This window comes from Brachyistius frenatus, unplaced genomic scaffold (assembly GCF_029030835.1).
Source record: "Brachyistius frenatus isolate BFR_SWC_R1_liver_20210118 unplaced genomic scaffold, ASM2903083v1 Contig_564, whole genome shotgun sequence".
Lineage (NCBI taxonomy): Eukaryota > Metazoa > Chordata > Actinopteri > Embiotocidae > Brachyistius > Brachyistius frenatus.
In genome coordinates this window covers 12,266-37,738 of record NW_027211163.1, presented here as the reverse complement: position 1 = coordinate 37,738, position 25,473 = coordinate 12,266, and the positions used below count along the sequence as shown (strand labels likewise).

General features: G+C 44.8%; 1 protein-coding gene across 2 annotated transcripts in view; it reads right to left on the bottom strand.

The window, feature by feature from the left end:
- Positions 1–2,366: 2,366 nt before the first annotated feature.
- LOC138614760 (synaptotagmin-like protein 2) overlaps positions 2,367–25,473 on the bottom strand; it is a 33,048-nt gene continuing 9,941 nt past the window's right edge. Inside the window, exons 3-21 of one of the 2 annotated variants that reach the window (XM_069688331.1) lie at positions 22,528–22,747; positions 21,504–21,658; positions 18,261–18,375; positions 17,740–17,803; positions 17,545–17,638; positions 12,497–12,801; positions 12,286–12,358; positions 10,365–11,765; positions 8,376–8,477; positions 8,096–8,221; positions 7,941–8,014; positions 7,759–7,860; positions 7,424–7,593; positions 7,178–7,280; positions 6,006–6,167; positions 5,836–5,932; positions 5,642–5,747; positions 4,778–4,983; positions 2,367–2,676 (exon numbers count right to left, since the gene is read on the bottom strand). In XM_069688331.1, the coding sequence (XP_069544432.1) occupies positions 2,528–2,676; positions 4,778–4,983; positions 5,642–5,747; positions 5,836–5,932; positions 6,006–6,167; positions 7,178–7,280; positions 7,424–7,593; positions 7,759–7,860; positions 7,941–8,014; positions 8,096–8,221; positions 8,376–8,477; positions 10,365–11,765; positions 12,286–12,358; positions 12,497–12,801; positions 17,545–17,638; positions 17,740–17,803; positions 18,261–18,375; positions 21,504–21,658; positions 22,528–22,628 (3,705 nt within the window). In that variant the 5' untranslated portion in view covers positions 22,629–22,747 and the 3' untranslated portion in view covers positions 2,367–2,527. The remainder of the gene's footprint in view (positions 2,677–4,777; positions 4,984–5,641; positions 5,748–5,835; positions 5,933–6,005; positions 6,168–7,177; positions 7,281–7,423; positions 7,594–7,758; positions 7,861–7,940; positions 8,015–8,095; positions 8,222–8,375; positions 8,478–10,364; positions 11,766–12,285; positions 12,359–12,496; positions 12,802–17,544; positions 17,639–17,739; positions 17,804–18,260; positions 18,376–21,503; positions 21,659–22,527; positions 22,748–25,473) is intronic. The other variant, XM_069688332.1, reaches the window with a different exon arrangement.

The following is a 25,473-nucleotide window of genomic DNA, read 5'->3' as shown; positions in this document are numbered from 1 at the left end:
GACTCCATCCGGCCTCAACGACTACCGACCGGTTGCCCTCACATCTCATGTGATGAAGGTGCTGGAGAGGCTGGTCTTGGCCCACCTCAGGCCGCTGGTGAAATCTTCTCTGGACCCTCTGCAATTTGCGTACCAGCCTCATGTGGGAGTGGACGACGCCATCATCTACCTGCTGCAACGAGCTCAGTCTCACCTGGATGGAACCGGTGACTCTGTGAGAATCACTTTCTTTGATTTCTCCAGTGCATTCAACACCATCCAACCACTGCTGCTGAGTGAGAAGCTGCGGGTGGTGCGGGTGGAGGGTGGGGTGGACACGTCCGCCGTCTCCTGGATCACTGACTACCTGACAGGCAGACCACAGTTTGTCCGTCTGGGCAGTGTGCTGTCTGATACGGTGGTCAGTGGTACTGGAGCTCCTCAGGGAACTGTTCTGTCTCCTTCCTGTTCACCTTCTACACAACTGACTTCCAGAACAACTCATAGTCAAGACATCTGCAGAAGTCCTCTGATGACTCTGCAATGGTAGGATGTATAAGGGATGGACAGGAGGATGAGTACAGGGCAGTAGTGGAGGACTTTGTGGAGTGGGCGGGAAGAAATCACCTCCTCCTGAACGTGGCCAAGACCAGAGAGATGGTGGTCGACTTCAGGAGGAAGACGACGGCTCCACAACCGCTGAGAGTTCTGGGAGAGGAGGTGGACATGGTGGAGGAGTACAAGTACCTGGTGTCTCCATGACAACAGACTGAACTGGAAGACCAACATCAACGCTGTCTACAAGAAGGTGATGAGTCGACTCTTTTTCTTGAGGAAACTTCGATCCTTCAATGTGTGCAGCGAGATGTTGGAGATGTTCTACCATCTGTTGTGGCCAGTGAACTGTACTTCACTGTGGTCTGCTGGGGGAGCAGCATTGGAGCCGGTGACACCAACAGACTTAACAAACTGGTTAAGAAGGCCGGCTCCATCATCGGCTACAAACTAGATAGTCTGGAAAAGGTGGTGGAGAGGAGGACGCTGAACAAACTATTGTCCATCTTGGATAATCCTGTCCACCCTCTCAACCACCTGCTGCAGGGACAGAGGAGGACGTTCTCTAAAAGATTCCTCCAGCTCCGCTGTCACAAGGACAGATACAGGAGATCATTCCTGATACAGGAGATCATTCCAGATACAGGAGATCATTCCAGATACAGGAGATCATTCCTGATACAGGAGATCATTCCTGCCCACTGCCATAAGACTTTACAATAACTCACCTCTGGCAAAATCCATCACAGTACAATAACACTGTTGACTGTGTTTCTTGGTTGCTTGTATATTATATGTATATTATATATATATAGATATATACTGTACTGTATGTATATATATATATATATATATATATATGTTGACTGTGTTTATTGGTTTGTTGTATATAATATATATAGATATTTAATGTACTGTATATATACTGTATGTACTGTGCATTTTATATTTTATATTTATATTTTTTATTTTATTGCTTTTCTATTATATTATTCTATTCTATTATTATTTTATTCTATTGTTTCTATTATTGCTCCTGTATGTATGCTGCTGTGGCGAAAAAATTTCCCCTCGGGGATTAATAAAGTATATACCTACCTACCTACCTACCTACCTACCTACCTTATTGTGAGTTAACCAAAATGTAGCCTGGGGAGGATGTAATATTCTTCTGAATTGCCAGATCAAAGTTGTACAATCACGAGGAAAAAAAAGATCTTTTAATTTGTATTCCATCCTTTGTTTCTTCAGTGGCTCGTTATTTGCGGTCTTGCAGGACTGTATTTTGGCTGTAACTGGTAGTAAACTGCAGAGTTGCAGTGGATCGTCGGGAAGGTTTCTGTCAAGAATTAAAATGTGTCACAACAGTGGACTCTGGTGGTCAAGAGGGGTAGTACATATATTACTGAAGCTGCTGCTGGAGAGGACTGACTGAAAGAAAACAGGAAATACACCTGAATGAATAAAGTATAAACAGGAGAGGAAGCTCAGAGCCATCATGTGTTTGTTGTTCCTTCTGCACGCCTTTCGTTCTATCTTTAAAATCTTAAAAAGGTCTTTTCCACTGGCCATTTATTTGATTATGATGACAGCTATTAACAGTGGCCAATAACTCATGATGAACACAAACATAAACAACAGAATAAAAATCACACTTCATATAAACATCCTGTTTATTGAAGATAGAGGTGCTCGCTGCAGTAATCACATTATACAGTTTACAAATCATTAGTGGTCAAATCATATCTAATTTTTATGTTTTATAACTTAGATTTTACTGTCTGCACTCTTTAAAAAAATGTTTGTAGACTTTAACGTAACATGTGGTTTGAACTATTCAAACTAAAGGAGCGTACAGTACATATTCATTTATCTATAATGATCATCAATTATACAAATCCACACGGTTTGTTGAGGCTGCTGCTTTACGTCGATCCATCGAGGACGACATGGACGACATGGACTCACATGGTTTCCATTCATTAATACAATCTCACTTTGACATGTTCTTTGCCATCACCAACATCCTCAGAGGTAGAACATCCTCCACCCACTCATCATCAGACACCGACATCCTCTGCCATAACGTCGCTTCTTCTGTCGTAGAGTCCATCCAGGCCACGTCCACTCCGTAACTCTTCCCTGCACAGAAGGATTTCATTAAGATGATGGATGTGAATGTACAGTATGTGACGCATGAACAGTTGAGGTCAGAGGTCAACATCACAGACTGGATATAAAAGAGTTCGTAGCTTCAGGTCTGCAAAATGGTTCTGATCCAGAAGTGTCTTCAGCTGCAATACCAGCGAGTGCCACTAGAGGTCGGCTCCAAAAAGCCTCCGGCTCCATAGACTCCCATTCAACTTCTCTCATCAAATCCAAAGTGAATAAAATGTGTCCATCAGTTATCTCGGTGTTGTTAGCTAAAGTCACTCCTTCTTATTAGTTTTCTGGAGGTCCATCTGAAAATAATCCCTCATTCATTAGAAAAGAAGATTCAAGAAGACCTGTTTTTGGGGGTGTGTCTGTTTGATTGACAGGCCTGTGGTGCAGTCAGGTTACAGCTATCGGTGGGCGGGACGTAGTATCGTCAGGTTTCCGATCAGATCGGTCAGATCCACCGCTGGCTCCTCCCCCAGCTCGTCCAAATATGGTCACTTCCTGCTCCAAACCAACAATGACATCACTGCTGGTTGCTGAGGTTTACATATACTCTTCATGAATAGCATGGTAATATTGAGCTTTCAGTGATTTCTTAAAAATGTTCTTTTTCTGGGGCAGAATGAGATTACAACTCACCTTTAAGAGAAAATAGAAACCAAGAATTTGGTGCGCAAATTTGACTTTACTGAGGGTTTTCTGAAATCTACAAAATTATACACGCACCCATGTAAATGATTCATTTCATGGTGCTGAAAGTCTTTTGACTTGTAAAGGCCTCTTTACTTCCTGCTGGTGATCATGATTGACAGCTGAAAGCTTTTCTTCTGCATCGGCCTCATTTTTCAGACACGGAAGCTATGAAAAACTTTTACATACAGTCTGTGGTTTTGCTGCTTTAAGCCGAGGCTGTCGGGGGACCTCCCATGATGCACTGCGCTCCTCCACTCTTTTACCCTCCATGTATTTATATGCCACTATAGTCATTCCATTCATGCCTTCTCTCTCCTCCACAAGACCGACCTGCTCTTCCTTCCAGAGAAAGACTCTTCCACCCTCGACCTGACTACTACCTTCAACAACTCTGTTATCCCGACCCTGACTGATAAGAACCTCGGAGACACTCCACAGTCAACTCTCTCTTACTGCCAACATCACTGCAACAACACGTTCCTGTAGATACATGCTGCACAACATCAGGAGAAGACGTCCTCTTCTCACTCAGAAGGAGGTGCAGTTTCTGGTCCAGGTTCCGGTCCAGGTTCTGGTCATCTCACGTCTGGACTACTGTAACTCTCTCCTGGCAGGTCTACCTGTTAGTACCATCTGACCTCTGCAGCTCATCCAGAATGCAGCAGCTCGACTGGTCTTTAACCTCCTAAATACACTCACACTACTCCGCTCCTGCTCCTGCTCCTCCTCCTCCTCTGTCCCGGCTCCTAAATGGTAGAATGAGCTCCCCACCGACATCAGGACAGCAGAAACTCTGAACATCTTCCACCACAAACTAAAAACACTCCTCCTCCTCCTCCTCCTCCTTTATCTTGAACAGTGGAACTTAATAGAACTGACTGATAGAACTTTGTAGTTTGTCTTTCTTGAAGAAATTGTATTTTCTTGATTGCTGTTGTTCTGGTTTTGAACCTTCATGGTTGAAATGAACTTATTGTAAGTCGCTTTGGATAAAAGAGTCAGATAAATGTAATGTAATGTAGATGTTAGTTGATCAGTGGTTACTGGCTCCACAGTCTTTACTCTTTGTTGTCTCTCTATGCTGTTCTTTTCTCTCTCTGCTCTCCCCTCACTCCACCAGTCAGGAAAGATGGCCGCCCACCTCTGAGCCTTCAAGGTTTCTTCTTGTTAAAAAGGAGTTTTTCCTTCCAGCTGTCGCTCTCGCAGGAATTATTGAATTGTTGGTTTCCTCTCTTTAATGTTGGAGGATTCTGTTTTTATGGGCTTTAAGTGTCGTGAGATGACCTTTGTTGAGATTTGGTGCGATATTATTGAGACTGAAGTGACTCAGTTACTGTTGTGAGACCAGCTGTCGTCAGTCTGGATCTTTTCCCGTGCCGTGGAGTCTCACCTGTCCCCAGCCCGAGTCTCACGCCGCCGATGTAGTGGTTGTGAAGTCGGTCGTGACCCCACACTGTGATCTCTGCGCAGGCCTCTTTGAGGTCTTCCGTCCGGAAGCCGTCGTACACCATGGTGTGGTTAAACATGGGGCTGGCGGTCCTCTTCACCACCCGCGTCTTCTGCCGGCTCTTGCGGCTCGTGTCAGGAAGTACGGTGCTGCAGGACAGGAAGGAAAGATCTGACAAAGATGCTGGTCTGGAAACTGAATCAATGACTCAGGTGTTATTCAATAAGAAATCACATTAACACTTACTGTAAATACATATAGAATGTGTCATTTAAGCAGGTCTGCAACTAATGATTATGTTTATGATCTATCAACCTTCACCTTATTTTTTCCAATGAATCAATTGATTTTTCTGTCTATAAATGATTAGTCAGGTTTAACCCAAATATATTTAATTTAGTGTAAGAAAAGGACAAGCAGCAAACGTGTTGAAGCTGGAACCATCAAATGTTATTGTTTGGAAAAATGACCCAAAAGCTGCTAGTTGATTTTGATGAAGTGGTTGGTAGACTAATCGTTACATCATCACTTTTCAACACAAAGTCAGCTGTGATTGGCTATTGGTTTGGAGCAGAATGACAACCAGTCACATGATTGGCAGACAGTTTCAAAAAAACAACCTGCAGAATTGAAACAGAAATGAAAGAAATAATCTCTATACTGTGAAAAATGATAAAACATTTAGGAATATTTCATGATTTTGTGGTAATACCATGTCTAATGTGAGTATCATTTATCTCACAATGTTTGATTAATTCATGTAATTGTGAACGTGTTGAGTCTCCAGACCGCCTGCAGGTTTCCTACCACTTCACAAACGGGTCGATAATCCCTCCTCTGACTGGAGGAAGATTCTTGCAGTCTTTCACCCAAATCTGCACCTCGCCAGTCTCTGTCCTGGACTTCTTCTTACCTGTGGATGCAATGAGACCGCAGTCAGTGACACCAATGATAAAACTAAAGGAAGAGAACTCATAAAAAGGGAGGAGTCGTCAGTTTACTGTGGGTCGTCTGTGCCAGGAATCTCAAGGCGACTCTCATGTATCCTGTGCCGTCCGGGCGGACGGCAGGCAGCAGCGATGAGGCCTGCGCAGACACCTGAGGGTTAAACTGAGGTGAGTAAATGACCACTGTGACCACACACACAGAGCATGGTGAGAACAGTCTCTACCCTGGCTTTTAATGGATATTCATTCATCTGTGTGTTGCTGAAGTCCCACTCTGACAGATCCTGGTCCACCTCGCCCAGGAAGCTGTTCCGCCCAAAGGTGTCGTGGTGCCACACAGAGATGTTCAAGTTCTGAGTTTTCAACACGTCCAGCTGGATCTTAAACTTTGGAAGGAGAAGAAGGCAAAAAAAAAAAGTGGCAAAATAAATATTCAGAGCATTTACTAATGCCACTAATACCTCCCTGGAAAGTCTTAACAGTCTTAACTGCATAAAAGTATGTAAAAGTACAATGTTGTGTAAAATGTAAATAGAAACAGAATGCAATGATTTGTACATTAAATGAACCCACGTTTAATGTAAAATAGACCAAAGACAACATATCAAATGTTGAAACTGAGAAATTTTAGTGTTTTATGAAAACGTTCCCAAACATTTCCAGAGTGTTGTTAAAACAAGAGTTGATGCAGCTCATGATCCTGGAACAACTTTATAAACGTGTTGCTGCATCAGATTCAAAATGAGCAGATCTTTTTCATAAAACAATACAATTTCTCCATTTCAACATTTGATATGTTGTCTTTGGTCTATTTGCAGTTAGATATGGATTTACCTGATTTACAAATCATTGCATTCTGTTTTTATTTACATTTTACACAGCATCCCAACTTTTTTGGAAACGGGGTTGTAAATTACTGAAGTACTCAAAGCAGTGTCTTGATTAATTACCCAAACTGACTCCTTTACAATACTTCTTTTAAACAACTAGTCGTCCAAACCAGAAAATTATTAAACAAATAAATTAATATTATAATAATTAACAGGAAAAGCGACATCCTCCGATTTCAAAAACTAGAATCATGAAATATTTTTTAATTTTGTTTTATCAAAAATGACTCAAATTCTTCTTCTGTCAATTTACTATACAATTAATCATTACATATTAGATATAATACACATCTGTAATTTCTTATTTTTCATTTCTAGATTATTTAACCCACATATGTGACCATTATGAGTCTAATTTCTCTACAAGCCAGTGTTAGAAATTAAGAGGGAACTCCACTTTAGTACTAAAATAAATCTCAGTTACTCTCCACCATTGGTAACCACGATGTTTATAAGTGAAATAAGAAGAAAATATAAGGAGAAAAGAATAAATACTGAACTCTTACCCTGAGGATTTCATTGTAAGTTGGGTTTAATGTCTTCTTTTTAATTGTGGTTTTCCTCTTTCCCAGTTTAGATTTATCAGGAAGAAGAAAACATTTCACATACCTGTGAGAGCAAAGCAGAGTTATATATACTGAACTCAAAGAGATGTGACTCGTGTTTCAGCCTCTCTTCTGACCTGCAGGTTCCCTTTTCCAACTTGAACAGATGTCCCTGGAGGACATTTGTTCTTTACGGTGAGAACTTACGGGTCGGAGCGGTTCTTCTTGGTGTCCGCCACGGCCAGATCCCGGCAGAGCACCACAAAGATGTGAAACTCTGCCAGCTTCTGGATGTAGTTCACAGCGAACTGGATGCTTCCCTGGACTTCAATGTCCCCAAAGTCTCCGTGGTAGATGCTGCTGATGCTGCCGCTGGCCTGCTCGGTCAGGATATGCAAGAGGAGAGAAAACACAATCATCGCTGATCTGACGTCATGTACAGGGGAAATGATGACATAAGAACGTAAAGAATTCAGACTAATTTGTTTAAAACTAGATTTATCAGAACAGGATATTTTCCAGTGAGCTGTGTTTGGACGTACAGAAGACATGGAGGCCATCCCTGAGGAGAGACTGAGGTTCGACATGGAGCTGCTGGTCTTTCTTCTATATCCATAGTCGGTCTCAAAAAAGTCAGTGTCTGTCTGATAATATCAACAAAAACCGGAACAGCATGAGTGACAGTTTAAATGGTGTCCCAGAAGAAGTGAGTTCTGGGCTCTACCTCGTGGTGCAGAAGGATCGGCACCGACGCGCTGCTTTTCATCGGCCGGAAGAATGAAGCTGGAAATGAAGAAACTGGAAGAAAAAGACACAACTTTTCACCTCCTCCAATAACATCTACTAACTATTTTTGAATTTCAAAAGTATGTTGATTACACGTTTGAATCACTGCACGGCCATCTGTGTATGTCCTGATAAATATGTTTAAAAGGAGAACCACGTGTTTACCATCATCCACACTCAGATTCTTTTTGTCTTTTGAGTTCGTTTGGGTCTTGCCTTCTGGAAAGAAATCAAACCATGAGACAACATGCTACATACCACTATGATATAAAGTTATGGATCAAATGAAGTATTCAAACTTTATGCTAAACATAAGCAGATTTAGCAGAAATAGAGCAATGCTAGTCCAATGAAACATTAAAACTTGTGTTACTTGTTTGTGAGGTGAGATTTTCAGCACTTCTGGATAAACACATGCTCCTTGAAGAGAAAGGATTCAGAGCGGATGTGATGGAAGTCGGGCTGCCGCCATAACCTGTCACAAAAAAGACAAAATCAACTCTGGAAAATAGACTTTCTGCTTTACTAAACAACAGTGTTAAACTGAAACCCTTCTGTTCAGGTCATAAAAACAAGTATAACTTTGCTGATTTGGTCCAAAGCTTAATAAATCAGTTTAATGATTTTTAAATCAGGTAAAGTCATTTAGTTACAGATAGACCAAAGACAACTTATCAAATGCTGAAGCTGAGGAATTTTATTGTTTTATGCAAAGTATGTGCTAATTTTGCTAATTGATATCAGCAACAGGAATTTAAAAACAAGTTGTTCCAGGATCATGTTCACCACTGAGCTGCATCAACTCTTCTTTTAACAACACTCTGGAAATGTTTGGGAACTGAGGAGACCAGTTTCTGGAGTTTTGAAAGTGAAATGTGGTCCCATTCTTGCCTGATAGAGGATTTCAGCTGCTCAACAGTTCAGGGTCTCCTTTGTTGTATTGTTCATGTCCTGATGCTCCAGATGTTTTCAATGATTGACAGGTCTGGACTGCAGGAGGCCAGTTTATCAGCGGACTCTTCTACTAGAGAACCATGCTGTTGGAATACGTGCAGAATGTGGTTTGACGTTGTTCTGCTGAAATAAACAAGACCTTCCTTGAAAGAGACGTTGTCTGGATGGCAGCATATGTTGCTCCAAAACCTGAATATATCATTCAGCATTAATGCTTCCTTCCAGATGTTCAAGCTACCCATGCCATGTGCACTAATGCATCCCTGTACCATCACAGATGCTGGCTTTAGAACTGAGAGCTGATAACAAGCTGGATGGTCCCTCTCCTCTTTAACCTGGAGGATGCAGCGTCCATGATTTCCAAACAGAATCTCAGATTGTGATCCATCAGACCTCAGGACAGTTGTCCACTTCACCTCAGTCCATCTTCAATGATCTCGGTCCAGAGAAGGCGGCGGTGTTTCTGGATCATGTTTCTATCTGGTTTCTTCTTTGGAGAGTTTTAACATCATTTGTGGACGCAGCGATGAACTGTGTTCACAGACGATGGTTTTCACAAGTGTTCCTGAGCCCATGCAGTGATTTCCACTCCAGAATAGTGTGTTTTTAATGCAGTGCTGCCTGAGGGCCCGAAGATCACCACCATCCAATATTGGTTTCCAGCCTTGTCCCTTGTGTTCAGAGATTTCTCCAGATTCTCTGAATCTTTTAATGATATTATGAACCGTAGACGATGAAATCCACTAATTCTTTGTAGTTTTACGTTGAGGAACATTATTCTTAGATTGTTGAACTATTTTCCCAAACAGTCTTTCAGAGTGGTGAGCCTCTCCCCATCTTCACTGCTGAGAGACTCTGCCTCTCTGAAATCATCGTTTTATACCGAATCATGTTACTGATCTGTTGCCATGGTAACCTCATTAGTTGTCAGATGTTCCACCAGGTAGGTTTTTTTCAGCGCTATACAACTTTTCAGTCTTGTTGACCATGTCCCAACTTTTTTGACTGAAATTAAAATGAGCATATATTTTTTTTAAACATAACATTTTTCCACTTCAACATTTGATAATTTGTGTTTGGTGTATTTGCAATTAAATGCGAGTTTATATGATTTGCAAATCATTGCATTCAGTTTTTATATACATTTTACAGATTATACCAACTTATTTGGAGACGGGGTTTTAAAAATGTTCCTGTAATCACAATAAAGATTTGGAACATAATCCTACTGTGTTTTCATTTTATGGTAATTATTGAACAGGAATATTGCTGTTGTCACTGCTTCAGATGCTTTTATCATCACAAAAATTAAGGTCAACAGAAAACCTGTTAGCTTGTTGTGATTGGTCTGAAAAAAAACATCACTGCGATTTGCTTTTATCAGTGAAGAGAGAATTAAGAAGCTCACTGGCTGCACTGGATCGAGGCAGGTACCAGGCTCTGGGGGCTGCATCCTGGCTGGAGGTCCTGTCTTTCTTCTGCATAAACCAGGAGCTGATTCTGGAAGGGCTCGCCTCGGTGGGACCGGCACTCTGGTTTCTCATAACGTCTGTGAGGGCGCTCTGTCCTGCATGACTTTCTGCAGCAGCTTGGTCGCAGTGGAACGGAGGACAGTGAGCCTTCTCCTGTGGGCCCAGATAGTGCTGAGGGTCCTGAGGGATGAAAGATCTGGCGAAGTGTGAGAAGGTCCCCAGCTTCTTCTCTGAAATCTTTTTGGGTAGTGGTAGAGTTGTGGACTTCTGCAGCTGTGAATCTACATGAGGACAATACGAAGGTGGAGGAGATGCACTCTTCATCTGTCGGAGCTTCCCTTGATGCTCTCCAGTTCTGGGGTTGATGTCTATTGGAAAGGTTTTCAGGGGAGAGCCTTGCAGCCGGGGTCCTTTCCCAGTGGACTCACGGGGAAGGGCCTTTGGGTGGCAGGTCTTCGACGGACTCCTCCTCACTTCATCGTCCTGCTCTTTCGATCTGGGCAGTTGGGTTTTACTGGAACCGACGGGCCTGTCTTGAGATGCGGTGTCGGCCTTGACTTGGCCTGCTGACTGGACATCCACAGGACTATCAGAGCTGAAGCACTTCTCCCAGAAAACCTTCACCCTGCTCATCTTGGCCTTGTCCTCTTGAGGACCAGAGTTGGACTGCGTCTCAGTTATATGCAGCTCTGTTACCGTCGTGGTCAAAGCCTCGTCTATCTCCTCATAGATGAGGACTGGATTCGCTCGGTATGTTCCGTCTTCCTTTGATAAGAGGCTGCGACCCATCTGTGGGGACAAACTCTTGTTCCAGGACGTGTCAGCAGTGTCTAGCTCCTCTGTGGTCGATTCCGTTTTGGGACGCTTGTCTCTCTCCCAGAATGCTTTGAGACTGTAGAGTCTCTCCTGAAACGGAGCAGCTCTGCTCTTCGTTGCTTCCTGCTGAGTGTCTACATCTACTGAGGTCACCGTTTCTTTGAACGACATGTTCTGCAGCGCTGTGAGCTGCAGAGTTCGGACCTCTGTCATCGGTGGGGGTTTAGTGTCTTCTTTGAAACCTGCAGGTCTGTCCCAGGTCGGATCAGGATGACGCTGTGTGCCGACAGGTTCTTCCAGCTGAGATATACCCAGACCTTCTTCAGATGAACTCTGAGCAGTTTTCTCTTTGTCTTTTCTGAAAATTCCCGGCAGTCTCGGTTTTAGTGAAAAACCCTGAGATAAGCTGTCTGCGCTGCCGTGCGGTGAAGGCAGGACGTCTGCAGTGACCTCAGCAGAAATGACACCGTGTCTCGATGTCCAGCGTGAGGCCTCGGCCTGAGAGTGATGCCGCTCTTCATCTGCAAAGAAAGCAACCATCTATTGGATCACTGATGTACGTTTCGTCTGTTAAACACTAAACAGCAGAATTAGTCACCCGTGGAGGATTCTTCTTGGTGTAGTATACTTATAGTGCTGTAACTACTTTCTACAAGCCAATATTATGTCATCAGAATCATTTTAAATTCAATATAAAAACACTAAACTTCTTCACATTAACTTCCTGTCTGCGATCAATGCACAACTTTTCATGCATTATACCAGGTCAGATCCATAAGTCCTGAGACTGCTGCTCGTGCACGGAAAAGTCACAGAAACATAATAAACCAATGAAAACCATCCAACACAAGGAATTAAACATTAACTGCAGACAAATATTGACATGTGTCGAGTAGAGTTCTTCAAAGTGTCGTGACAGAAGACCCATGATGTCAAACTAATCCCCAACCACACAACGAGAAGAGGATGAATGCCGTCTCATGGGTAGATACGGATTCTTTGGTTATTCGTTTGACTTGATGATGTAAATAAAAGTCTTACTTCTAAAACTGTGGCGTCGGCCGGTCTCTTGCTCCTCCTCCGAATCCACTAGACTGTGTCTCAGGAACCGCTCCTGTGTGAATGCAGCGGTACAGCTTGGGTCACCCTCAGAGGGAGCTGAGGGTTCAGCATCCAGCAAACTGTGCTCTCCCTGCTCCTCCCTCTCCTGCCACTCCACTCCCCTCTGAACCACCACAGAGCTGAACCTCACCTGCTTCCTGTCCATCCAGGTCTCGGTGGGAGAGTCCTGGCTGACGGATGCCGTCAGGTCCAGCTGAGAGAACAGAGTGCTGGAGGGGGACAAGCACTTGAGGATTCCCCGCAGAAAGGCCGAGTTGGTCTGTCTACCCCTGTCCTCGTCTTCCTTCTCAAAGCGGTCCAGAGAACCGGGGCTGACCGCTCTGTTCTCAGGTCCCCACACCGGAACAGATGCATTCTGGGTGGGCGGGCAATCAATAGCATCTTGTCTAAGGTTGGAGAGCCAAGAAATGCAGCTGTCAGGTGATGATGAAGTCCCTGAAAGAAACAGAAACAAGTGAACACCAGTTTAAACATCAGGTGTGTTATGATGTGAAAACTCCACGTTGATGCATCAGCATTAACAATGTTAGATGTAATAATATATTGGTCACAGGGGACCGTCACTGTCTTACATATAACAGAGTGCTTATACATTGTGGTTTTGGACCACCTGTACGGTGACTTTGTCCTGGAACACGTTACTGGCAGCTGCAGGTCCGACTGATGAATCACTGAGTTTCTCTTTCATAACGACCATCGCCTTAGTGTTTCTGAGGTCCAACAAGTGAGGAGTTGGAAACAAACGCAAGCAGCTGCTATTTGTTTACTTTCGTTCATAGCAAGACACACACACACACACACAGACACACACACACACACACACACACACACACACACACACACACACACACACACACACACACACACACACACACACACACACACACACACACACACACACACACACACACACACACACACACACACACACACACACACACACACAGACACACACACACAGACACACACACACACACACACACACACACACACACACACACACACACACACACACACACACACACACACACACACACACACACACACACACACACACACACACACACACACACACACACACACACACACACACACACACACACAGACACACACACACACACACACACACACACACACACACACACACACACACACACACACACACACACACACACACACACACACACACACACACACACACACACACACACACACAGACACACACACACACACACACACACACACACACACACACACACACACACACACACACACACACACACATACACACACACACACACACACACACAGACACACACACACACACACACACACACACAGACACACACACACACAGACACACACACACACACACACACACACACACACACACAGACACACACACACACACACACACACACACACACACACACACACAGACACACAGACACACACACACACACACACACACACACACACACACACACACACACACAGACACACACACACAGACACACACACAGACACACACACACAGACACACAGACACACACACAGACACACACACACACACAGACACACACACACACACACAGACACACACACACACACACACACACACAGACACACAGACACACACACACACACACACACACACACACACACACACACACACACACACACACACACACACACACACACACACACACACACACACACACACACACACACACACACACACACACACACACACACACACACACACACACACACACACACACACACACACACACACACACACACACACACACACACACACACACACACACACACACACACACACACACACAGACACACACACACAGACACACACACACACACACACACACACACACACACACACACACACACACACACACACACACACACACACACACACACACACACACACACACACACACACACACACAGACACACACACAGACACACACACACACACACACACACACACACACACACACACACACACAGACACACACACACACACACACACACACACACACAGACACACACACACACACACACACACACACACACACACACACACACACACACACACACACAGACACACACACACACACACACACACACAGACACACACACACACAGACACACACACAGACACACACACACACACACACACACACACACACACACACACACACACACACACACACACAGACACACAGACACACACACACACACACACACACACACACACACACACACACACACACACACAGACACACACACACACACACACACACACACACACACACACACACACACAGACACACACACACACACACACACACACACACACACACACACACACACACACACACACACACACACACACACACACACACACACACACACACACACACACACACACACACACACACACACACACACACACACACACACACACACACACAGACACACACACACACACACACACACACACACACACACACACACACACACACACACACACACACACACACACACACACACACACACACACACACACACACACACACACACACACACACACACACACACACACACACACACACACACACACACACACACACACACACACACACACACACACACACACACACACACACACACACAGACACACACACACACACACACACACACACACACACACACACACACACACACACACACAGACACACACACACACACACACACAGACACACAGACACACACACACACACACACACACGGTTTAGACGCAGGTGAGACGTGATGAGACGTGATGAGACGTGATGAGACGGTGATGAGACGTGATGAGACGTGATGAGACGTGATGAGACGGTGATGAGACGTGATGAGACGGTGATGAGACGGTGATGAGACGGTGATGAGACGTGATGAGACGTGATGAGACGTGATGAGATGTGATGAGACGGTGATGAGACGTGATGAGACGTGATGAGACGGTGATGAGACGTGATGAGACGGTGATGAGACGTGATGAGACGTGATGAGACGTGATGAGACGTGATGAGATGTGGGCAGTGAGTCCCAGTAAAACATCTGAATGCAACATGTTTTTTCTGCAGGACCTCGTCCACTTTCTCTGAATTGTTTTCTGATATTCGTCTTCAATCGTCTTTCCGTGTCACTCAGTCTTTCTGAGGAACAGACGAGCTTTACACATAAATAAAGAGACTGCCTGTAATGTTTTGGACTACTGACCAACAAACACAACCTGCTGCAGTTTATTAAAGTTGACCTTTTTGTTTTCAACGTCTACATCAGGGGTGTCAAACATACGTCCCGCGGGCCGGATCCGGCCCGCCAGTAGGTCCAGATTGGCCCGCCGGATGACTTTGCTAAGTGTGAAAATTACAGAAAGACATAAATTGCATTTCTATGAGAATATGGAGGTTTATGAGTACAAACGTTTTGTTGTTGTTTTTTAATCGATCCAGTAATTGCTTCAAAAACAGCGTAAATGCGACGTCTGCTCCGGAGGAAGAAGCGCTCGGTGTCACAGGCAGCCGCGCTCGCTGCTCGCTTTGTGACGCGTTTGACGTCAAACGCGTCACAAAGCGAGGGAATCTGCAGAGGAGAGCCGGGGCAGAGAAACAGTGGGCTGATGTCTGAGTTTTTGGTCTTTATGTTTCTAGTTTATTGTAGAAAGACCTTAAAATAGGGTTTATCATCCAAAAACCTTCACCAATGATTTAAACAAAGAGAAATATTGTCGTTATTTATGCGTTATTATGCTGTGATTTTACTGGTCTGGCCCACTTGAGATCAAAGTGGGCAGTATGTGGCCCCTGAACTAAAGTGAGTTTGACACCCCTGGTCTACATATTTCAAGAATGTGTTGTGTAGAACATGCACAGCTACGATGTTCATACGCCTCACTGGTACCAGCTGCAGTAGGGATCAGTAAGTAATCGATTGATCCTTCATTCCTTTTCCATAACTGACATATTTGCGTTGGTTTCTGTCTGTTCACAAAATTTCTCCCACAAAAACATTGTTTTTAGAGCTGTGGCATATTTCCAGCAGCAGTGAGTCACGCAGGACGGATTAGAGCTCGGGAATGTTTCTCTGTAATCCGGTGGCTCGTCGGCCTGCCGCAGGTATTTGGACTTTCCTTCCCTCTGACAACCTCTGAGAAACGATGTGATCCCAGCTCACCGGCTCATTGCACAGCGATTGTAAGAAAAAAACACTTGAAAATATTGGCTTCAATAAGCTGTAGAACTGTGATTAAATCATAAGAGTGTCATATACGCCATTAAACATTTTGACCCAGCATGTCTCTGCAGGGAGATTTATTCTGTCACTGAGCTTTAAAATTAATTCTCTCAAACTGCAACTAAACAAGAAGCAAAGCAATCAGATGATACCATTGTTAGAAATCATAATTCAGGGGCTCCATTATCAGACAGTTGCCCGTGACAACATGCTGTTCACAGGAGAGGCAGAAACAGCTCAACCTGGTATCACAGCAAAATGTGAAATAGACACGTTTTGGCCTCTCTAGGCGTGACAGTTTCACGTTTACCTTCAGTGAACGTAAATTAAACCTACTGCATGTGATTCACAGGAACATGAAACTTTTAGGAAAAAAAACATGGTTGGGGTTTGGAAATATAAAACAACTCAAGAACAGCATTGTCACCTGGATTTAGACGTCTGCCTCTGATTCCTGCCACTAGGCTCCGCCCCCTTCCCCCTAACACCGCTGAAGAATGTCCTTTGTACTTGGTCACGTGATCCTTCGTTACGTTACTTTTACCTGCGTATAAGTTTCACTTCACTTACAAAACGTGAAAGTGTCACGCCTACAGAGGCCAAAGCGTGTCTATCTCACGTTTAGCTGTAGTGGACCGGCGTATCTATTTCGCGCTTTGCCTTGTTTTGAGGTTGAACAGCTGCATGTCAGACTGCTGCAGTGACACTTACACTGGTTTGTACTGTGAATTGAGCTGCTTTCCTAATTTATCCCTCAAACCCACAACTCAGTTCAATTCAAAATATAACATATAATATATTATTAGATCACAATAAATGAAATAATCCCCTTCCACTCATGATATACGTTTTGTGTATGTAATAACGTACTGCGCCTTGATGTCTGCATTTGATCCGCTGTTGCAGCCAATAGATGACTGTCCTTCTTTTTCGGGGCGGGCTCCTTGTTGAAGGTTTTTTTTCTCTGCGTGAACAGAGGGGGAAGATTGAGACGTGTAACACCTGCAGCACAGCAACAAGCAATCACACTTACACCGGATTTATTTTCATCAGGCAGGGTCCTACCTTTGTGGGTGACTGTATAACTGGTTTTGGATAATCCGGCAGGATCTCATAAGGGTTTGGATACCTGTTAGATTAAACAAAGTAGACAGGGGGTGTTGACAGTGACAAGATGTGAATGTGCAGCCTAGAACTGCTCATGTTAACACATTACACCGCCTTCCACCCACAAGACCTGCTTTGACCAACGGTCAGTCAAATAATCGTATTACCTCAACAACGCCTGTTCTCGGTTTCACACAAAAATAAAAGCTGCAAAGACACCCGTCCACATGTCTTCAGGCAGAGCAGAATGTGTGAGAAATGTATAAATATGATCATTTTCCAGGAGCCGTAGAAAACATGAACATGTGACACCCAACCTTTTAAGAAGATTACTGCGAGCTGTGGGGCCAATTACTAAGTACCCCTGAGTTTGTGCACAAGTCCACTGAATCTCCTGAACTCGTACAGCATGTCACGGTGGTCAAATTTCACCACAAACACAGTGAAGTCTGCTTCCTGCTGTGGTTCTCTGTACTCACCCCTCACTGCTGGGGGGCTGATGGAGGAATCCACAGAGTCCAGGTGGGTTAAACACTCCTTTGTTTGAACTGCAGGCAAATCTGGACCCTTTAGGAAAGATCTTGGAGAACTCCCCTGCAGCAGAGAGCACACAGCCACCATTAGAGAGTTCAACATCCAGAGTCACATACTTTTATGTCAGGCCTAAACATGATGTGCTTCACTGCGCTCAGCTTTTCCCCAGCGACCCCAAAGGATGCCGTCCAAACAGAACTGATTCATTCATCCAATGGAAGTAAACGTGAATTCATTCACTTTACCTACAACAAAACAAAAGGTCAGAATATAAAGGCATAGCAGCAAAAAAGTCTTCTTACAGGGACTTCTCTTCCAGATGGTATTTACAATAAACAAAAAAATGATCATATCTCATTGTTCACCTCCAGAGTGACGGTCACCTTCTGTCACTTGAATCATGGCCAGACTGGGACTCATGAAAAGAAACTGACCTCTTGTCACAAACGCACACTTGAGATCAAACTTTGTCTCCCCAAGAGGTGTTTGATACCCGAGACACAACACGAGAAAACGCATCAGCCACAACATTATCTGTTCCTTTCAATGTGGTGAAGCTCAGTACAATATACATGTACAATACAACAGTTGTTATTATGCACATGGAGGAGGAGGAGCACAGGAGCATTTCTGAACCCAAAAGGCATGACAGTAGTTTGTCAGAAATGATCAAGGGTGACAAAAGCTGAGACCTCAGATGTAATATCCCTCCAGTAAGACGTACTGAGCTGAGCTGGCACGATCTACGCATCTTCCATACGTAGAAGAGAAAATAAGTCCAGCTTCGTTCACTTTGTGGTAATCATTGCAGAAATAAGGAATTTGCTCAAATCTTGGTACCAGAAGTGAGGGTGCGCTCCACAAACTGGAAGTTGGAACAGCCATGTTTTCGGAAATACTCAACCTCCTTCTGCATCACAGCATTTTATTGGATTAATAAACTTGTGATCACCAACATGTCCTACTGCCAGACTGAGGTTTGAGTGGGTTTATCACTAAATAGAGTCTCATGGCAACAAATAAGATTTACTTTTGGACCACTCAGCCTAGTAGGACAAATGTCCCTTTGGGTTTTCCAGACATGAGAAATTCCCTAAACACACATGAACTGAGACAGAAAACTTGTGGCTTTTCACATCACAGTCAGGATGTACTGGGGACGGGACTTTTTGGGTTTATGATCTGAGTCAAGGTCTCATTAGTTACCTGGATCTGATATCAGGAGCCAGAGGACTTAACCTGATTTAGTTTCCCAATTATTAGACAAATGTGGCAAGATGGGCAAAATTTAGCAACATTTTTTTTATCCCTGGTAAAAACATATATTGTAAGTTCCAGGCAGTTCAGATAAATACTGAAGCAACATGCTGTCAGCTTGCTGAGCCTCGATGAGCTGAAATTTATCTACTGTCAAACAAAAATCCCTCTCATCAGTGGAAACAACGCACTTTTTATCTCAAGGGATCAATTGACCAGGTCATCAGACTTAAAGGAAAAAACTCAGTCCTGTGAAGTGTCACAACGCACGCTGGAAAAACAAGAAAACAACATATAAAAACATTTTTAGTGGGAAACACACACAGGTTAACTGTGTGAATGTATGTAACACACCAACAGGTGAGACCCACAATATGACTGGTCAGAGAAAGACTAAACCCGCAACGAGCCACAGAGTGATTTGGCCAGTAATCCACCCAAATAGCAGTCAGAGAGACAAAACCCTGCACGATGAAAGGCTTGAAGTCATCATCTATCAACTCCTCTGTCAGAAAGTCCTTCCTAGTGACAGACTCACTGATTGAGTCCCACAGCAGAAGGGCATTTACTCTTTTTACTCTCTTTTCTTTAATGTGGTGACAAACTGAAATGAGGTGACCAGGTTCATGACAGTAAAGAAGAATTATGTTGTTTTGTGAGGCCACAGTGACCGTTGACCACTAAAACTACGACAGTACGCACTTTGGAAAACACTTTTTAAATTCCTCCAAAAGCAAAAGAGCAAAACAGCTGCACAAATCTTAGATTTCACTGGTTTCACACCATTTTGTCACATGCACCAATTCACAGGCCTGTAACACAGTAGCTGTAACATACACAAAGATAACGCCCTGTTCCCCTGAAAAAGTCCCACACACCTCCTGAAATATCCACACCAATGTACACCAAAGCAATAAAGACCAAAAATGTGGCAAAAAGATGCAATTTCTGATAATAATACAATGGGGCTTATGTGTGTTTGTGAGAAACTGTGTTCACTTGTGCGTAATTATTTAAAAGGTATTTGTAACTGGACTCTTTTCTTGGCTTTGACCTTTTCTTCTGATACTCGTTTTGATCCAGAGGATAATCACATGAAGAAAAAATTCTTGAGAAAAAAGAGATTTGCTTTGGATCACTTTTGACCCATTTTTGGGGTTCAAAATAAAAAGGGTATTTTTGGGGTCACATGACGCAAGAACTGTAGCGTGGATTTGAGAAAGACTGCATGAAAAGCTTCATGCCAACTGCAGGTAATCAAATTGAAATGGAAACTCCCTGGACAGGCTCACAGCTTTCACCAACACACTGATGTTAGATACACCACAACCCCTCACATCATCCACCCATTATCTACACCCACTCTGTCCTGTAGAGGCTGTCGAGGGGTGGAGCTTGTCCCATCTTCCATTGAAAGGTGGGCTACACCCTGCAAAGGCCACTAGCCCATCACAGGGTGACAACAGAGGCAGACAACCATTCATTCAAATTGGCTATAGGTGAGAATGTTTTTGGGGATTATCTGCATCAGTCCTGTGATTGTGATTGTTTCTTATGTATCCTGCCTCCGCAGGGATACACTGCAGCCCCGCCTCCACCTGCGCTAAGAGCAACCATCACCCAGCAGTGATGTCATCATCCATCAGTGATGTCACCAACCATCAGTGATGTCATCGTTGGTTTGTGAACGTTATGAATCCTCCAGTTCAGATTCTGTCCGTCACCATCTTGTTAGTTCGAAGCGGTTTGGAGCAGGAAGTGACCATATTTGGACAAGCTGGGGGAGGAGCCAGCGGTGGATCTGACCCATCTGATTGAACACATGACGATTCTACGTCTCGCCCACCGATAGCTGTAACCTGACTGAACTATTGGCTGACATCGGACGGAGACTTTGATAATCGCTCTCAGTAGTGCAGCTCCAGACTCACATGTAGTCACCGGTTTATGTACGTGTTTCATGGAGGCCCTGATGATGTCGGCGCCATGGATGCGGTCCTGATGTCGTAGCTGCTTGGTCTCGTAGAACCATTCTCCAGTCAAGTACTTCAGCTGGCAGGAATCTCTCACCATCTTCTGCAGGTTACTGATACAACAGTGGCAAATATCACACAATCACTACTTTTACTAATTCTATTTTTGGTATCTTACAATAAAGAATCTAATGATATTTTTTTCAAAAATTCTGCACTACACACTTTATTGTCATCTGCATTCGAGGTAGCAGATACTGTAAGATCTATGAGATTCCAACCCAGTATCACAGCAAAACATGAAATAGACACGCTTTGGCCTGTGTAGGCGTGACAGTTTCAGGTTTTCCTGTCATGGAGGAAAATTAAACCTACTGCATGCATACAACCATGTGATCTACAGGAAAATTTAACTTTTAGGAAAAACACATGGTTGGGGTTAGGAAACATAAAACAACTCAAAAACAACATCGTCACCTCCTGGATTCAAACCTCTGCCTCCCGCATGGCAGTCTGACAAAAAAAAATGTCCCTTACAGTTTTACATGCAAGTAAGTTTCACGTTTTCTTTAACATGTCAGAGTGGAGACATCCTTTGGTCTCACATTTATATTATTTATAATTATTATTATTATTATTATTATTATTTATAGCTAAACACTTGGTTGGAGTTTGGAGTCAAAAAACAACTCAACAAAAATGTTGTCACTTCCGACGAAAAATGTCTTTTGTTGCCTCTGTTATGGACCTCGGTCACATGACATCTACGTGTGTGTAGGTTTCACGCTTACAAAACGTGTAACTGTCACGCCTAGACAGCCCAAAGCGTGGCTATCTCACATTTTGCTGCCGTGGACCTGCGTGTCGATTTCACGCTTTGCTGTGATACTGGGTTGGAGATTCAGGACAGATGTTTGGACCTTTGACACTTTCTATACAATTTGACGGCTGGAACATGCAACAGCTGACGTTAGAGACTCACTGGACTCGCTTCTCCTCAGCCTTCTTTAGCGTAGCGTCTCTTTTCAACACAGCCAGGATGATCTGCTGCTCCTCCCCCGTCAGGAAACTCAGGTCCATCATGGCGGCTGCTGTCCCTTCCTGCACCTGCTGCTGCTGCTTTCAGACTGGGTCTAGTGGCCAGACGTGACCACCATTTCATACAGTTCTTCTCGAAGCTCCCATGGTCTTGTTCTGCTCATCTGTCAGTGGTTTTCACAAAGTGGGTCAAAGGTGTTTCAACCATGATGTTAAAGGATGATAATGAGACAGCAATCCTTCTTCCTGCTGGAGCTCTGCTGGTTTTAGAGAGCGATTTCCTTCTTCTCCTTGTTTCTGCTGCAAAGTTTGATCCTTTATAGACCAGAAATAAAACAAGAAGGAGTGGAAGTTTAATCTCAGAAAGAAGTCTGTTCCTATTTTAGTATTCAACAGTAACTGAGTTTGTTGCAGAGAGCAGTGGAATTATTTTCAGAAATGTTTTCTACCTCTGAAAACCTGATCAAACCTGACTCATCCATCTGTGTGAGAGCCACAGTGAGAACATGCAGATCTGCATCCGGTCTGAGTCCAGAGGAACCGTTTGGCTAGACGAGACCAAGATGAAGATGGTGCCGTGCTTGTGGCAGCCTGTTACAGCAGCTCCCTCGAGTGTGTTTTAAGTATTTTTCTTTCTTCTCTCTTCGGAGTTGCTTTTTTTTTTTCTTTCACGTGTGTTAAGTGACGGTCAGACAATGGACCATAACTTTTCCTCTTTTCTGGTGGCTCTTCTTCTACTTTTTCCCCTCTTTGTAACGGAGAGCTACACACAGTGGACCGGGGCCATTGCTTACTCTCGTGATCAGCTGATCGCGCTGAGTAGCCCTCTACTGCTGCTGCCCGGAGCGAGGCCTGAGATCCCCGTTGAACTTCAGAGAACACGGCGGGGTTGCAGAGCTGGAGCTAAACTAAAGGCGGAAAGGAGGAAATATAAACCAGCGGTACCGGAGATCTTAATGGGGAACGTGAGGTCCTTGGCCAACAAGACGGACGAGCTCGGCGCGCTGGTAAAGACCCAGAGAGAGTACCGGGAGTGCAGCATCATGTGTTTCACCGAGACATGGCTGCACTCACATCTCCCGGACCACAGCGCGGCCGTACCGGCTTCAGGACCGTTCGGGGGGACGGAGACGTTGTGCAGAGCAGCAAGAAGAAAGGTGGAGGGATTGCAGTCTATGTGAACGAGAGGTGGTGCAATCCCGACCACGTGTGTGAAGGAACGTTTCTGTAGCCCGGACATTGAACTGCTAGCCGTGGGGATGCGTCCGTATTATTTACCGAGGGAGTTCTCGTCCGCCATTGTTATCGCTGTGTACATTCCTCCATCAGCTGACGCAGAGGCAGCAGTGGACACCATCCACTCCACTGTGGCTAAACTGCAGACTCAGCATCCCGGTGCATTTTTGTTAGTTACTGGAGACTTTTACCAGTCTGGATAAAGTCCTGCCAACTTTGCACCAGTATGTTAACTGCTCCACAAGGAACAATAAAACTCTGGACCTACTGTATGCTAATGCCATGGATGCATACAGTACTACTGCCCTTCCCCCCCTTGGTAGATCAGACCACAACCTGGTCCTGCTGACTCCCAAGTATGTTCCTCTGGTGCAGAGGCAGCCTGTAACCACCAGGACTGTGAGGAGGTGGACACAGGAGGCCAAAGATGCCCTGCAGGACTGCTTTGAGTCCACGGACTGGGACGTGCTGTGTGGACCACATGGGGAGGACATCAACAGCAGGACAGAATACATTAAATTCTGTGAACACACCACCGTACCATCCCGGACTGTAAAATGCTTCCCCAACAATAAGCCGTGGATCACCAGTGACCTGAAAGTTCTTCTTAATAAGAAGAAAGCAGCCTTCAGGTCTGGGGACAGGGAGGAGCTCAGGAGAGTGCAGCGCCACCTGAAGGAGAAGATGAGGGAGTGCAAGGACTCCTACAGGAGGAAGCTGGAGGCCAAACTCCAGCAGAACAACATGAGGGAGGTGTGGACCGGTATGAAGGAGATTACTGGGTTCAAGGGGAGAGAGAGACAACCAGGGGGAACCTGGAGAGGAACAACCAGGGGGAACTTGGAGAGGAACAACCAGGGGGAACCTGGAGAGGAACAACCAGGGGGAACCTGGAGAGGAACAATCAGAGGGAACCTGGAGAGGAACAACCAGGGGGAACCTGGAGAGGAACAACCAGGGGGAACGTGGAGAGGAATAATCAGAGGGAACCTGGAGAGGAACAACCAGAGGGAACGTGGAGAGGTCCAATGAGCTTTAGTTCACCACCCTCATCTGTCTCCTCCACACCTCACACCTCCCAAACACCTCTGCTGCCTTTCCCCCTCCCCCTCCGTCCCCACTGGTGAGCTGCATGGACACAGAGCCCTCAACTTTAAAGGGCTCTTCCACCATCGACGCCATGCCCCGGGGGGGGGGGGGGGGGCCTCCCTCTCTCTGTGACGACTGGCCAGGTTAGGAGACAGCTGGAGAGACTCCACCAGTGCAAGTCTGCAGGACCTGACCAGGACCAGAGAGATGGTGGTCGACTTCAGGAGGAAGGCGACGGCTCCACAACTGCTGAGAGTTCTGGGAGAGGAGGTGGACATGGTTGAGGAGTACAAGTACCTGGTGTCTCCATGACAACAGACTGAACTGGAAGACCAACATCAACACTGTCTACAAGAAGGTGATGAGTCGACTCTTTTTCTTGAGGAAACTTTGATCCTTCAATGTGTGCAGCGAGATGTTGGAGATGTTCTACCATCTGTTGTGGCCAGTGAACTGTACTTCTAGTAGTCTGCTGGGGGAGCAGCATTGGAGCCGGTGACACCAACAGACTTTACAAACTGGTTAAGAAGGCCGGCTCCATTATTGGTTGCAAACTGGACAGTCT